General features: G+C 38.8%; 2 protein-coding genes across 2 annotated transcripts; one reads left to right on the forward strand and one right to left on the reverse strand.

Moving 5' to 3' along the window:
- cnga3a (cyclic nucleotide gated channel subunit alpha 3a) lies at nt 1-4,537 on the forward strand. The gene is made up of 6 exons (XM_020609954.1): nt 1-101; nt 237-326; nt 911-1,084; nt 2,617-2,718; nt 2,804-2,910; nt 3,011-4,537. The coding sequence occupies exons 1-6, from the start codon at nt 1-3 to the stop codon at nt 4,405-4,407; spliced, it is 1,971 nt and encodes a 656-aa protein (XP_020465610.1). The 3' UTR covers nt 4,408-4,537.
- Nucleotides 4,538-5,424: 887 nt separating this feature from the next.
- On the reverse strand, nt 5,425-14,894 carry LOC109965765 (ubiquitin-protein ligase E3A). Its single transcript, XM_020610073.1, has 11 exons — nt 14,635-14,894; nt 14,014-14,060; nt 13,107-13,387; nt 11,830-13,028; nt 11,586-11,730; nt 10,671-10,876; nt 10,106-10,270; nt 7,621-7,776; nt 7,458-7,531; nt 7,178-7,321; nt 5,425-6,795 (listed from the first exon to the last, which is right to left on the reverse strand). Coding segments are annotated over exons 2-11 (2,493 nt in total). The 5' UTR covers nt 14,016-14,060; nt 14,635-14,894; the 3' UTR covers nt 5,425-6,674.
- Nucleotides 14,895-17,323: the final 2,429 nt, after the last annotated feature.

A 17,323-nucleotide genomic window follows, 5' to 3' on the forward strand; every position in this document is an offset into this window, starting at 1 on the left:
ATGGCAAAAGTCTCCAGTGGAAAGTCTTTTTCAACCAGACAGTGGCTGCCCACCAGCACACACAATAATGAGCTCGCTGTCATTGAAAATGGCGACAGCAGGTCTGATATTTCCATGAAATTCTTAGGATTCAAGTAATGCTCAATATATTCTAATTTGCGGGAGATTTCAGGAACAAATCGGTGCCTTTTGCACTGTTGCGTATGCACTTTAACCAGTCACCTGTTGTCTTCCAGGGCTTGCTCTCTTTGTGAAGACAACTCTGAGACAGCGCAGTCTTCAGAATCCCATAGAGACTCGTTTACAGGTGCTGGGGCAATGGCCAGGTAACATTTTAAAGTTCTTAGTACTAGTGGTGGAAAGTCCATTTATTCAAGAACTGTACTTAAGTACGGTTTGGAGATACTTTACTTGAGCACCTTCATTTTATGCTACTTTATACAGTATATTTCAGAATAAACTATAGTGTTTTTTATTCAGTTGAACTGCATTTCAAATTAATTACAGCAAATTCAGCTCACCCTTAAAGACTAAACCAGAGGTTACTGACCAAAAACTGTTTTCTCAGTTTGTAAATATTCTCGAATAAATATCTCTTCAAGGCGCATACTGTATTTCCAACATTTCACATAAAAGCAAAGATTCCCATCTTGTGACGCTTCAGAGTGGACCAACTCTTAGCCTGAGCGCCACTGAACTAAACTAGTTAACTGTATATAAAGAAGTTAAAAGTGGCTCCACCTCAAACAGCTACAACAGGAAAATGTTGCTTACACACTGATACATCAGCATTAATAATTTTATAATGTAATACATGATAACATACTATATCAGCCACAGGAACCACTTTTGGCAGAATGATCATTTTTTGATATTTTATGTATGGTTTTACCTCCCTCTGACCCTCTAGGCTGTCTAACTTCTTCTTCATGCTGCGGAACTGGGCATCTCACAGAATAAACCCTGAGGCAGAGAGGCATGACTCTTTCCTTGAGCGCTTCAGAGGCCCTGAGCTCAAGGACGTGTCAAGTCAAGATTGCAATGCCCAATCTGTGAGTCATGACGACACACACCATAAGAGAAAGTAAGTACTGAACAGTGGAGCAACAAAGTTAACTTTACTGGGCTCAGAGTGACTGATTTGAAACATTTCAAATAAACCCACCCAACTGGACAATTGATCTACATTGTATGAGTAACATTTGATTCCTCAAAGCTTCCATCGGTCAATCTTTGCTGAATGGAACTATAAAATGATGTTACAATCACAGTGTTATGGAAGTTACAGTCTTCAGCTTCAGTAATGTAACTGTTTCCTGTTGGGCTCCAACCACACCTACCTCACCCAAGTCCTGTGACTAGGAAGTGAAGAATAATGTTAAAATGAACTAGACCTCAACCACAAAGTCAGCTGAAATACAAACACACACTATGAGTTTTAAAGGCTCAGAGAAGGATGGCCCATTTGAAATACTTGTAAAAAATAAACTGAACCCAAAGTTCTATGAAACTTATTATTAAAAGTCTAATTGTTTATGTTGTGTAAAAATGAGATACACGCAGTACTTTCTTATTTTTTGGCAAATTTTGGCTGCGCTCATTATTTATTCACTCCCAATTGGGGAAATCGCTGCTGCATCTAACACAGCTCTAATGTCTGTGAGGGTTTGTTGTTTCATTCCTCCATAAAGTCTTGCCAGTTACTGGCCACTAGCTACTTACAGCATGAATAACTGCAACAACACAGACAAGTAAGTGTTTACATAACTATGTTGGAAAATAGAAATAAAGCAGAGGTAGATTTTTACAGAAATCCCCCCTAGATCATGCAGGATATTACTGTATGTTGTTGTGGCTGATGTGATATATCCTGCAGTGTAGCACAGAAATCCTTAAAATGAAATGTCTCCCTATTCTCCACTCCTTTTGGTGTTTCCTTTGGCATTAGAAAAAGAACTCTATGTCCCTTTACTTTCTTGAGGGATTTTGTTGTTGTGGGTTATGGTTGGTTGAACTGACTTAACCTTCAGAAAATATTTAGATATGAACTGCACAAGTATATTGTGACATTTAGCAAAAAAAGTGCTAAACTGAAAGAAAACACACAGTAGGACATACTGTCATGCACTGTTGTACACCTGCTGTGCTTCCATCTAGTGGACAAATATATGCCCTGCACAACATCTTCCAACATGGCCTTGAATCCCAAACCTCTAGAATACCCTTAATTTAGTTGGTTAGACATTCCCTCATAGACCACCTTTCCTTTGTCCGCCTCCCACTACACAACATTAAACATCTGATCCATAGCAAAAAAGAGGACAAAAAAGAGGAGGTTAAAAAAGATGAGAAAAAGGAGGAGGAGAAGAACGATGGGGACAAGAAGGAAAAGGAGAAGATGGACGAGAAAAAGGACCAGATAAAAGATGAGAAGAAGGATGATAAGAAAGATAATAAAAAGAAAGAGGAGCCTCTGTAAGTACTGTATGCCATTAGTTAAAGCCTAACATAACGGGGAAATGTAATTGCATTCAACACACATCTGTCTATTTTATACTTGAGTTAAAAAAAATCTACTGAATGTTGCAACATCAGTTAAGGCTGATTTGTTTTTAGGAAAGAAATCTGGATTATGGATCCAGCTACAGAACAGTACTACAGATGGCTCACCATCATAGCAGCCCCAGTGTTTTATAACCTGATAGTGATTGTGACAAGGTATTGTGAACTTCACGTTTTACAGCTTGATCTTCACTCAGAGGGATGCTCACAAAATTTAAAGTGAGTTCTCCTTGTCTTCTAGAGCCTGTTTTAATGAACTCCAGGACTCTTATACAAAACTCTGGATATTTTTGGACTACACCTCAGATATCCTCTACTACACAGACACATTTGTCAGATCTAGAACAGGTTGGTTTCTTTACAATGTTTCAAGAGAATTTATATGTTCACCAATTTGTGTTCATTGTAGTGCACAGTTTTGTCTCCAAATATTGTGTTTGTCCCTCAGGTTACCTGGAACAAGGTCTGCTGGTAAAAGATGCCACAAGACTGAGAAATAAATACAGAAAAACACCTCAGTTCAAATATGATATCATTTCAATGGTACCCACTGACCTGCTGTTTCTGAAATATGGGTTCAACAACCCAGAGTTTAGGTTCAACCGCCTTTGCAAAATGCCTAGACTTTTTGAGTTCTTTGACCGGACTGAAACCAGAACTAACTTCCCGAACATGTTTCGAATCAGCAATCTTGTACTGTATATCCTCATTATTATCCACTGGAATGCTTGTATGTTCTTTGCTATTTCAAAAACCATTGGTTTTGGAGCTGACACTTGGGTGTATCCCAATATCAGCCACCCAGAGTATGGCCGCTTAGCCAGAAAGTACATCTACTCTCTGTACTGGTCCACACTGACCCTCACCACCATTGGAGAGACTCCTGCACCAGTCAGAGATGTTGAATTCCTCTTTGTCATTGCTGACTTCCTCACCGGTGTGCTGATCTTTGCTAGCATTGTTGGTAACGTTGGTGCCATGATTTCCAACATGAATGCCTCCCGTGCTGAGTTCCAGGCAACGATTGACTCCATAAAGCAGTACATGCAGTTTCGAAATGTCAGCAAAGACCTGGAGGCCAGGGTCATCAAGTGGTTTGACTACCTATGGACTGAGAAGAAGACCTGTGATGAGAAGGAAGTGCTCAAGAACCTTCCAGACAAGCTCAGGGCTGAGATTGCCATCAACGTCCATTTGGATACATTGAAAAAGGTGCGTATTTTCCAGGACTGTGAAGCCGGTCTCCTGATTGAATTGGTGCTCAAACTGCAGCCACAGGTGTTTAGTCCTGGAGATTACATCTGTAAGAAAGGGGATATTGGCAGGGAGATGTACATCATCAAGGAAGGGAAGCTGGCAGTGGTGGCCGATGATGGAGTCACTCAGTTTGTAGTGCTCAGTGATGGCGCATACTTCGGGGAAATTAGCATCTTAGGAATCAAGGGCAGTAAGGCAGGCAATAGAAGAACCGCCAACATCAGGAGTGTAGGTTACTCTGATCTCTTTGCCCTGTCCAAAGATGACTTGATGGAAGCACTCACTGAGTATCCAGATGCCAAGAAGGCTCTGGAGGAGAAGGGTAAAGCCATCCTGATGAAAGACAATCTGATTGATGAGGCAGTGGCCAATGCTGGTGCTGATCCCAAAGACCTAGAGGAAAAGATTGTAAAACTGCAGAGCAACCTGGACGCAATCCAGACCAAGTTTGCCCAGCTAATGGCAGAATTCATCTCCAGCCAGGCAAAGATGAAACAGAGAGTGACTAAAATGGAAGCCAAAGTGAAATCCTTACAACCAGAGGACCTGTCTGAAGTGATGGCTGACAAAGACCAAAAAGTCCAGTAATGTCAGAGATACCCAGAGGACTTTATGGGAAGGAATTTTTCATTTAGAGTAATAGAGTGACAGTTTTTAACCCTATAAAACCATTTGTAACATATTTGCTATGTGAGTTTCTGAGCAACAAAAAATTGCCAAAAATGCCCCATGTATCAAACTTGATACAAAAAATAAAAATAAACAAAATAATATGGCACATTTATTCCTATATGCCTGGACTGTCTGTGCATAAATGGCAAATAAAAATATGAAATTTTGACTTTTCATTTAGATTTTGTTAAAAGGTTTAATAAACATTTTAGTTCCAGTTGGCAATTTTTTGATGTGTCAGGCTTTACAGGGTTAAAGATGCATGTTTATACGGTATCTATTAATACATCAGGCATATCATCCTAATGTATTAAAATGTGTACAGCATGTGCAGCAAATACATACAGTATTGTTGTGTGCATGCTATGATTGACAGCCAATTTGTCATGAAACTATCCCAGTATGTTGATCAGAACCACGTGTGTATGCAAAAATTAATTTTTATATCCTTAGAACAACAATGGGTGTTTTTTTCTTTATTCCAATCAATATTGGTATTTTCCCAGAAAAGATCATCTATTTGTAAAATATGAATTATAAAGCAACATCAATTTGATACTGTTTGTGAATGTACAAATTAAACTCAAATGCAAGTTCTGGTTATATGTTATCAGTGTACACTATAAGGTGTAACTCTGCAATGTGTCAATAAACAAAATGTTCATATAACACATACTGCATGTGTTTATATTGTAATTTTATAGGTAAAAGAAAATGTTTGAGCTCTTTCCTGCAGGTGTGAGCATTAAGATGTTTTTAGTGTCTCAATGAGGTTTGTTAAACCATCTTTACTGACTTTAAAGCTCCTGAAATAAGGGACAATCAAAGGTTGCTTTAACATCCTTTTAAAATAAGTTTTCACACTTAGTTTTTCTTTAGGTTTAGTCTGCAAGCCATAAATAACTCACATAATAAAAACAAATTATTTATTGTTAGTGACTCAACATCTCAGTTAATATGCTTTATTGTATTTAACCAGAGTTTATTAACAGCAAAAAAAAACAAACTATTATCAGAATCTGATCTTGCTAATTCCTGATCATTGGTAGATGAAAATACGGCACCTGACTTGGCAGAAGCCATGAAGCTCTGTAGATCTGAGGGGAACTGCAGCATCAGGTGATAATTCTCTGTGGGTTTGTCCCCAGCCCCTTTTACTGTACATTATAAAGTAATGTGATCCACTGTTAATATAAAAATAGTGATTATGGCAGTTTTATGTTACCTATATCAGATGTAATTCCTTCAGTACATATTTGTGACAAAGCTTAAAGAGGTGTCACCTTTATTTACTTTGCATCATTGTTGTTTTAGATAAAAGTTTCACATTATCTGCACATTTATTACAGTATGTACCTGAGGTATTCAGCCAAGTTAAACACTGCATGTTACTTTAGTCCTCTTTTAGGCATTTGCACATTTGGCAACCACACTGTGCCATCAGTAACACTTCACAGCAAACAAAGCAAGAGAAGAGAAACTTTTTTTTCAAGATGCAAAAGTCTGAACAGTTCTGTCAGCGAACACATTCTAAAACTGCACAAGCTATCAAAACTCACTATCTGATGAGGTCAACTCGTTTTAACTGTAACACAAGAGGCATGGCACAGAAATACTTTAAAATAACCTTTAGGTTAGAGGTGAGTGTTTTCGCACTGAGAGAAAACAGTTCACACATAAGTTTGTCAGTGAGGCTATTTGGATCAGCAGTAATAGAAAAGGCTCAATTAGAATATAATACAGAGAGAATCATAACCAAGAAGCACCAGTAGGCCCAGTCAGCATGGCACTATGAAGATGGCCTGAGGACTGATTACTGCTACATTACGAAGAAGCACAAAAAGTAAATCAAGTCAAAGTAAATCAACATATACTGTATACTGTATGTGCATCCATTCACTCAAAATCCTATAAAGTGCACTTTCACAGTTTCATAAATATTGCTCATGTTTGCTCAGAAACAAAATGCATGAAAAAATAATTTACTTAAGTGTGATGTTAAATTCTTTGGGAAACCTAATGACTCCAAAAGAAGTGAGACCTCTAGAAGAAAGGTCGACAGTGGAGTTTGACTGGTGGAGGTCGGTTAGTCATGGGGTAATCGCAGCATTTTGTTTCACGGCATTTCCCTCTGTACTTTCTGTTGTTAAAATGCAGTCTGAAAACATTTCTTTGTTGATCTGTCACAGCATCCCAAATCCCTTGGCATAAGTGATGGCCTTTAGGAGTCTCTCTCTCAGTTTTTCTTTGGAGGAGTATTCTGGGAGCAACAGTGCATTAAAGCAGGTGTGAGAGGTTGGTAGCCTGAAAGAAAGGATTAAAGTTAGCATACTGCCTGGCTTGGCAATAAACATGGGACTGATGTGAACCGTTTTGTGGGTTTGCAGAGCAAAAGAATCTCTTGAATCTTTTCTCAATTGACTGACACAAGGACAGAGTAACAAAAATGGAGCGTCAGTAGCAAGATCGATGATACAGTGATGCCTTGAGTTCTTCACTACTTCCCACTACTTTAATGAGCATCCCTCTGAGTGATGGCCTGAGTTCTTCAAGTGATCATTTGCTGTGACTGAAAATGTCTAAATAAAACCTCAAATTAAAGCTGACTCTACTTTACATTTTTAGAGCCAAAAGAATAATGAATCAGATTTTCAAACCCATTTTCTTGCACCTCACTGCTGTGTACCTGTCTGAGTCTGAGCCATTCTTGGCGATGATCATTTTTAATTTGCCAAGCCCGCCAACCGGTGCTCTGTCAGTGCCAGTGGTGAACTGAAGAAACAACCTCTTCTGTTCCTCTCCAAATGAGTGAATTGTTTCCCAGAAATCTCTGAGAACAGAAAAAACAGCAAAACTGACTGATGAAATCAGTGTCAGTTTGGAAATACAAAGTGTTGCTTAAAACGTACTGTCAGATAATTAAAGCAGAACACTCTGGATGTGGAATAAAGGGAGATCAGACTCACTTGATAATTGGAGTATCTTTGCTATAACCTCCATCATAGTCTGTCGTCTTTTCAAGTGCTTCAAAGTCAAGTTTCTGTGAAATTACAAGAGACTGCTCTGTAGGTCATAAAGCAATGGCTACAATAAAGCAACAAAAGTCAAAACTAAGGCCAGTTTCCTCACCCTGCTTCCGCAGATAAGCAGCTCTACTTCCTCTGGTCTAAACAAATATTTCAGTGGAGACTCATTGGTGACCATAAGGAAACCTTTTTTGAAGGCTTTGAATTGTGTCTCCACGCTCTTGTTCAGTATGTATTCAGTATACAGGTCCACAAATTCCTGTAAATAGTAGATGTAAAGAGCAAAATCATCTGTAAATATACAATAAATCACTTTAGATTATTTAAGATGTGAATCAATCAATTCTAGTGAGTTTTTAGGTGTCTGTTTAACTTTCTCTCATTAGAGAAAAACAAGATCTAAAGTATCAGTCAACAAAATGACAGTTGTATTGCATAATTGCGTGGTATTTTAAATACAACAAGTTCCTATTGCTGTAGTTGTGAAACGTACACTTCCACCAAAAGAGGAACAATGAAAATGTGTCAATTGCTGCTTCTAATATTTATGGGGCTACAAATGATGTAGAATAGCTACAGTTTAATACCCTTTTATGAAATTTGGCGAGTAAAATTTGCATGAAACTAATATCAAGTCCCCTTGTACCAACTTCTCACTGCTATGGTAGAGTTTCTGTAGCTCTTGAACTATCAACTGTCCAAGTTGATCATACAGTGCCTTGCGAAAGTATTCGGCCCCCTTGAACTTTGCAACCTTTTGCCACATTTCAGGCTTCAAACATAAAGATATAAAACTGTAATTTTTTGTGAAGAATCAACAACAAGTGGGACACAATCATGAAGTGGAACGAAATTTATTGGATATTTCAAACGTTTTTAACAAATAAAAAACTGAAAAATTGGGCGTGCAAAATTATTCAACCCCCTTAAGTTAATACGTTGTAGCGCCACCTTTTGCTGCGATTACAGCTGTAAATCGCTTGGGGTATGTCTCTATCAGTTTTGCACATCGAGAGACTGAAATTTTTGCCCATGCCTCCTTGCAAAACAGCTCGAGCTCAGTGAGGTTGGATGGAGAGCATTTGTGAACAGCAGTTTTCAGTTCTTTCCACAGATTCTCACCTGGCCGTCCCTCTAAACTTTCAGCTCATACAAGGAGAAGACTGATCAGAGATGCAGCCAAGAGGCCCATGATCACTCTGGATGAACTGCAGAGATCTACAGCTGAGGTGGGAGACTCTGTCCATAGGACAACAATCAGTCGTATACTGCACAAATCTGGCCTTTATGGAAGAGTGGCAAGAAGAAAGCCATTTCTTAAAGATATCCATAAAAAGTGTCGTTTAAAGTTTGCCACAAGCCACCTGGGAGACACACCAAACATGTGGAAGAAGGTGCTCTGGTCAGATGAAACCAAAATCGAACTTTTTGGCAACAATGCAAAATGTTATGTTTGGCGTAAAAGCAACACAGCTCATCACCTTGAACACACCATCCCCACTGTCAAACATGGTGGTGGCAGCATCATGGTTTGGGCCTGCTTTTCTTCAGCAGGGACAGGGAAGATGGTTAAAATTGATGGGAAGATGGATGGAGCCAAATACAGGACCATTCTGGAAGGAAACCTGATGGAGTCTGCAAAAGACCTGAGACTGGGATGGAGATTTGTCTTCCAACAAGACAATGATTCAAAACATAAAGCAAAATCTACAATGGAATGGTTCACAAATACACATATCCAGGTGTTAGAATGGCCAAGTCAAAGTCCAGACCTGAATCCAATCGAGAATCTGTGGAAAGAACTGAAAACTGCTGTTCACAAACGCTCTCCATCCAACCTCACTGAGCTCGAGCTGTTTTGCAAGGAGGCATGGGCAAAAATTTCAGTCTCTCGATGTGCAAAACTGATAGAGACATACCCCAAGCGACTTATAGCTGTAATCGCAGCAAAAGGTGGCGCTACAACGTATTAACTTAAGGGGGCTGAATAATTTTGCACGCCCAATTTTTCAGTTTTTTATTTGTTAAAAAAGTTTGAAATATCCAATAGATTTCGTTCCACTTCATGATTGTGTCCCACTTGTTGTTGATTCTTCACAAACAATTACACTTTTATATCTTTATGTTTGAAGCCTGAAATGTGGCAAAAGGTCGCAAAGTTCAAGGGGGCCGAATACTTTCGCAAGGCACTGTAATTATCCTTCACAAAGGGGTACAGCAAAAGCATGCAACTTCAGAGACAACAAATAACACGTTCTTCTTCTTTCAAATGAAAAGATGTCTTCTTTAGCAATAAGACGCACCCTGGGTCAAACAGACACACCCAGGGTTTTGTTGCTTGGCCTGATATCGCCAGCTTGTGGCAAATGCTACTGTACCTTTAGACAAACATTGCTCTGTAATGTACATTAATAAACCAGTTTGCTTTATTACTACTCTCTATGAGCTACTGCCACATGCTAATATTACACTACATTTACTATGGTTTATCTTTATCTTAATCATTACTTATGGCCACATCAGCTGCTGCCAGCAAAAAATACAAAGGCGGTAAAGGTAAAGAGAACAATGGATTTCAAATACATCACCTGTCTGTTCTCCTTAGTGACAGGGATGTGTTCTCCCTCCTCCTTCAGATCATATAATATTGAGTTTTCAAAAAGGTCAGTGTGTGATATCTGGAAGGTGAGCATCATGTCTTCCTCCACATTGCCGGTATATTCAAGCAGTTCCTTCAGACTCTGGTGAAGAATCTGCATGAAAAAAACAAACAAACATTTGCTTTTAAAGAAATGCCATTATTACTAATATATTTGGAAATAAGCTTATTCACATTCTTATCAATAGTTAAATGAGAAGACTAACTTGGCATAAAGATAGCAGAAACAGCTAAAGTAGCCTGGCTCTGTGCAAAAGTAACAAAGTCCACCTACTAGCACCTCTGGAGCTTACTAACACCTTTTATCTTGTTTATTTCCTTCCAGCAATAAACTCAACTGTTGACTGGTACAGTTATACCACTGTATTTATCCTGATTTCACCATTTTATTACAAATGCTATGATTCTTTGGTTTTATTCTAATCAGTTTGTGGTGCATTTCATATATGAATTGTGCTACAGAAATAAGGTTTATTTGGAGAAAGCTACTATACAGGATGTGAATCTGCCAAGTCCAAGTAGGTCCCTTTCTTGCCCATTAGTTTTCTGTAGACAACCATTGGGAAATGAACATCCAGGATGCAGTTGTTGTAAATGGCAAGCCCAAGGACAATTCCAATAAGAGTATACTGTGCTTCGTTCTCCAGGGAGGATGGATTAAACCAGAAAAGTTTGGTGTCGTCATCATAGGCGAACATTCCTGTTCAAACAAACAAACAGAAAGAGCATAACACACATTAAAAATACACAAAGCTATACAGTTTGACATTTACCAAAAATCCACTTTGCTGTTGAGACTCAGACAAAAAAATTCATACCACTCTCAGGTGTGTACATTAAATATAACCAATATAGTTAGTAGCCAGTTAGCTCAGTAGTACTAAGAGTGAAAACAGGGGGAAACAGCTACCCCACCTCTGTGGTGAAAAAAATCCACTTGCCAGCAGATCTAAAGTTCATTAATGACTATTGTATGTTATATCTATCTGCCAAGGCAACCAGCACATTTTCAAGGAAGTCACTGCTCCTGGCTGAAAACAGCCCAGAAAATAACCCCTTATAAAACTGCAAATTGTGGTTCTGACACTATGGTTTTTGCACACATTGAACAACTGAGACATGATGTGTTTATCAGTGGGCATTAGAGGTGCTGGTAGGTGGACTTTGGCTAGCTGTTTACCCCTCTTTTCAGTCTCAGTGCTAGGCAAAGCCAAGCTATCTTCAGCACATCACACTGGTATCTTTTGTGCTCGATAGTGAGTCCTGTTCATCTTCTAATTAAACTCTCCGCAAAGTGAATAAGTCCATCTCCGGAAACATCAAACTATTTGCTTAATACAGTATGATATAAAACAAAAATACATATTAAGCAAACATAAACACTGTAAAGTTGTGATTTCATGTCTCACCTATGTCAGGATTGAAAATTTCCTCCAAGACCAACAGAAAGAACTCCTTTGAAACCCCTCCTTCATCTATGCCTTGCTCCCCTTCAAACTCAACAAACAGCTGTTTCTTCAGGTCTGACGGGTTCTCCATGGAGATCATCTCCAACTGCAACACAGAGAGTTTGATTAACATGAGAAAGCAGTACTGAACCTCAATTAGACATCTCATGTATGTGCAATGATAACGTCTCACGCTGTGACTCACTCTGATGAGGGCATCGTCGATAATGTGATCTCTGCGAACTTTCAGCCTGAGATAGGGGTTGGGCTGCTGGCCCTGCACCATGCTGTAGAGGGCTGTGAGGCGTCGCTCGCTGTACATCCTGATCCTATTGTCATAGTACAATCCTTGATTCTTGGTGAAGACATTAAGGATGAAGGGGCAGGTCTGAAAAGAAAACTTAGATTCGGCATTGACCTTGAAAAATGTGAAATCTTTGTCCATCTCCACCACTTCATTTAGTGAGTCGTTTATAAAACTGTCAAAGGGGATGAGGGATCTTATGCTATCTATGGCTCGGACGCCCAGTTCTTTCTCCAGAGGGTCGACCCGGGGGCCCTTCTTATAGAGCTGCTCCTCACCTAGCAGCTCATGCAGCGAAAGCTCATCATACACAGAGTCGTCTTCGTCCTCCTCGTTATGCTCCACATCAACATCACCTCCTAGAATACTTGCATAGAAGACAACCTTTAAACACTGGGTCGCAGCCACCACAGTCTCATCATCATTTACCAGATTTTCAGCATCATATTCATTGCTGACTATTGTGAAAGTAATGAGCTGTTGGAAGGTTTCCATCATACGCTGGATGTGTGGAAGACTGTATGTGGACCAAAGCTTTGAAAGCCTGGCGAATGCAGTCACTGGCAGCTTGCTCATTGCCTTGCAGAACTGTGGCAAAGCCAGTTCAAGGTACTCTGGACTGTGAAGGTTACTGTTCTCCATCACTATGATGAAGATATTCAGGTAATCAGGATTTGTGTCGTACACATCAAGGTATTCCAGGTCAAGATCCATGTTTGGAGCAAGGTAAACAAGTGCGTTTACAAGAGCTGCCTCCACCTCGTTGATGGGTAGAAGTAGGTCATAGACTCTCCTCACAGAATCAATGTCCACTGTAACCTCACAGGGGTCGAACATTTGGTTAGGAGCATCGTCTGGTAAAGCAGCTCTAGAGAAAGCACCCATCCTCACTGAGGTTCCCTCACTTTGCTTTTCATGCCTGTCTGCTGGTGTAGAAGAGTTTTCAGTAGCCTCTGGTTCATCCTTCCTAAAACTCTTAATCAGGGCATCTGTGTTAGAGAAAATCCTGCCAATGACACGGATGAGGGCAGAGTAGTCTTCTTCCTCCTCACAGAAACTCAGGATCATACACACAGTGTTCTCTGTGAGGTAGTGAACATCTGCAACAAAATGAACATTGGATTAATGAAGCAAAATGAGTGTCCTGAGTGCGAGCATCAGAGTCAGTTTTGCAGTACCTGAGAAGTCCTCCTTGGTGGGACAGAGGTCTGCATTGCTCATATTACTGTCCAGCTGAGTGTTTGTTACAGCACTGGAATCCTTCTTGAAGGGGTGAGGATTACAAAGTTTGGCATTAATCTTAAACAGCTCGAGCGCTTTGGCGGCTGCTGAATTGTTATCCAAAGGTTGAAAATCACACCACGATGCACAAAACTCATTCGTGCAGTTGCCATTTCCGCAGCCTTGAGTTAACTGTTGAAAGTAGCGCTCAATTAGATGCTTTGCAGTCGCTCTGTTCCTGCATAACATATTCAAACAGGAAGTCAGACTGATTACATGTCATCAGTGGCTAGCAAAAAGCATAAACATATAGTTATAATGCAAAAGTAATAAAAGATGTTCTATGTATTTTGCTACCATACAGAACAACATTAACAAATAGAAATCAACGATTTATAAAAATATCTCAAAAAGTTGGTAGTCTTGAGAAAACTATAGTAATTTAACTACTTGCATGTATATCAAATTTCACATTTTCTGGTATAAAGTAAGCCGCCTCTGGTGTAAACTACTCAGAGATTAGTCTTGGGAAGACTGAAGTAAAGGGGTACAAAATATAATGAGAACAGTGAGAACCCACAGTTTGCCACAGCTATACTAAAGGTATCTACTCATGCATGTTGCTACTTGTGCTCTCATGTAATTGTTGCTTTTAATTGACATTTAATGTTTTATCAAATATATGTTCTATTTTATCTATATGTGCCTTTTAATGTTTAATGTTTTATTTTTGTGTGCATTGTGTTAAGCACTTTGAATTGCCTTTGTGTATGCAAATGTGCTATATCAATAAACTTACCTTGCCTACATGAGTTTATCTACTAGTCTAAGTACTTGAGTGTAATACCTTATAGAGGGACTTACATTCGGCTGGATTCAGATATCGTCCTGAGGGCTCAAAGGACGATCCTCTGAAAGAAAGGTTTCATCATAATGTTTACATGGTCTACTGTGAATATACTGTTTACAGCTATGGTTGTATATATTTAACAGAGCTTCAGTTAATTAATCTTAGTATGAGAAATGAAGGCTGGCTAAAGGTTATACATTTGCTTAAAAAAATTTAATACAAGGAGGAAAAGGGAGATTTTAAACCATCCTCATGTTTCAATGTTAAATATTTGTGCCATAAGAAAAACCATTCAGAACACCTGATACATTGATAAAAATGTCTTACCACTCGATTTAGCCTGGTTAAATATTAGTTATTAGCCACATTAGCCTCCTTTCACCAACATGATAAAGCAAAACATTGTCAGCTGACTATGACGAGTAGCTTTTATTGTAACTTAATGGCGTTTAACCACTCATTTCTCCTCTAGCTTCTTCTTAAAACACAGTAGACAAGCTAACAAGGTTATCCCAATAAAACAACAGAGATAACAACATTAAATTCAGTGTCATGCCATGTTTGCCTCAGCCCCATAGACCAACCTATGCCTTGAAGTGTAGACAGCGTGTGTCGGTGACAGTGCAAAAACAAACCTCGTCTACAGTCTGACAGCTGCTGTCTCACTCACGGTCTCACTCACGGTCTCACTCACGGTCTGTCCACTCGAGTCTGCGTCGCCGGGTACAACAGCTTCAGTTTGTTTACAACACGTAAATCAGGCTGTAGTGTCTCAACGCTGTCCAATCCTAATACGTTTTATTTTAAAGTCATCAACACATTCTACTCTACCATCTTCTAAACAAGAGCGCAATATATCCCAGCATGCCGTGCGAAGTTGTCAAACACCATGCCCCCTCCCACCTGCACGACGCAGAAACACAACAGCGACATTTAACAATATTCTCTTGAACATCCTAACACAGATTAAGATGACAGTTCAGCCTCTACACCACATATACACCTAATTTATTTATGCCTATTGAAACACGGTGATTTAACCAGGCAGGACATTTATTTTATTTACAAACTTATCTCTTACATTAGAATCGTACCTACATTCATCAGTCACATAGCAATCAGTTTATACACTAAGTAGATTAAAAGTGTCTTAAATTCACTTTAAAATAACATAACATCTATAACATCTCACATAAAATTCATTATCGGGATCAATTAAAGACCATGAAGAAAATAAAATGTATAAGACAGGAGATAGATTAAAGAAAAACTTGAATAAATGAGTGGCCTCCTCTAGGATCACATTGCTCACATCCATAGGGGAGGAGGGGTCCATTGAATTGTTTGATGAGTATGAAATGTCACCAGATCTCAAACCATTTGAACACATATGGGAGATGTTGGAGAGTCATGTCAGACAGTATCATCAAAACACCACTTGAGGGATTATCTTTTAGAAGAACGGTGTCCATCCCTCCAGTAGAGTTCAGAGACTCATAGAATCAATGCCATTATGTACTTTAAGTAAAACGTTAATGTGTAAAGTAACTAGCAACAATAGCTGCCAAATAAATGTAGTAAAGTAAAAATTCTAACAATATTTCCCTTTGGAATGTAGTAAAGTAGATTTATGAATTAGCAAAAAATGGAAATGCTAAACTACTAAACTATTCTTAAGTAAAAGTTTGGAGTAAATGTATTTATTTACTTTCCACCAATGACAATGTGCATGCATGGCTGAAATTCATACAGAAAAGTTTACTATCTTTCAGATTCAGCCATGAACATATTAACCTGCTGATTAGTCCATGCCTCTACTTGCAGTGTGCTGAAACAATCATGATTAGAGCTGGTCATTCTTAAAATATCATATAAATATGAGGCAGAAGTCAAAGTATATAATGTTTGAAAGCCATGAATCATACTTGTTCATACATACCATGTTGATTGAGGCCGACACACAGCATGACCTCACTCATAACCTCTAAATCATACAAATTAATCAAAACTGGCTGATATAGCAGGCAGTCAAACCTCTGTCATTTCTGTTTGCCTTGTAAATTATGCATTATCTAATCCATGTGCATTGGGCTTTTACACCATGTGTGACATTTGGATTCTTAACCTATGAGCTGTCTGTGTCCCATTGCGTACTGAGGGGACTTGATCTTAAACCATGAGGTGCTCTGAAGGTCAAAATATATTAACTATACAGTAATGCAGTTTAAAGTGGAAATAAATTCATATTCTTACAATAGAAGAACCATTCTCATCATTATTATCACGAGCATCTTCTTGAACACTATCAAGCTACTAATTGAACAGATGTGTGCTAAAAATACTTTCATGGTTGTGTTACAGTAAATGTATCATGTTGAATAAAAGGACATCATGCACAGCATTAATTATGGTCCTTAACCCACAGACTTGACATTAACTGTAGGACGTGGCTGCTGTAATGCACATGAACACTGGGAGACACTGTAAGCACACAAAGTATCAGAGTTATGGAGACTTTATTCACAAGGTGATCTTGTTCTTTCATTAGAGCCTACCACAGAAAAAAGACACATAACTGAACTGAAATAATCCACTTACACAGTTTGTCTAAAACACTGGTTCCTGCGCTTTTGGCTTGTGTTGTAACCACTCATCACATTAATGTTAGATACAGCATGTTTGTTTTAATTGATTTACAGTATTTTTTGACCCCTAAAGAGCTAAAGCTATCCAGTAATTCACAAGCCTGCAAAATAAACCAAATTTTGTGTCACACTAGTTGTGGATGGTAACTGAGCACATTAAGTTAAGTACAAATTTTGAAGCATTTGTACTTTACTAGAAGTACTCCAGCACTACCTTCCTCTATATTTTCGAGTGAAATGAGGTACTTTTTACTCCACTACATTTAACTGATATCTTACTTCTTACCACACAGGTTAAGAATTTACATTCAATCCAAAACAATCTTGTAAGAGACAGTTCTGTACTAAGGAAGAAACGAGTTTTCTGTTCGGGGCTCCTTTTCAGATGTCTGTGAGTTTGTGATAGTTTGACCAGACAGAGAGATGTGTTAACTTCTCAGATGGCTTCTTTGAAATAACTCTGTGACACCAAAAGAGATAAAATTATCCACTGTTTCATATGAGAGAAGAAGTCCAAATTAAGAATATATTTGCGTAACCAGAACTGTTTCTTTTCTTTTCTAAGTTGTTAACCAGAAGACTGAACAAGCAAACTGCACATGAAATAGTTCAAAATACCTCGTTCATCTACAACAGTAAACTTCTGCTTACACATTGATGCACCAGTATTATCAATTTA

The sequence above is a fragment of the Monopterus albus genome, unplaced genomic scaffold, assembly GCF_001952655.1.
Source record: "Monopterus albus unplaced genomic scaffold, M_albus_1.0 scaffold103.1, whole genome shotgun sequence".
NCBI classification, from domain to species: Eukaryota; Metazoa; Chordata; class Actinopteri; order Synbranchiformes; family Synbranchidae; genus Monopterus; species Monopterus albus.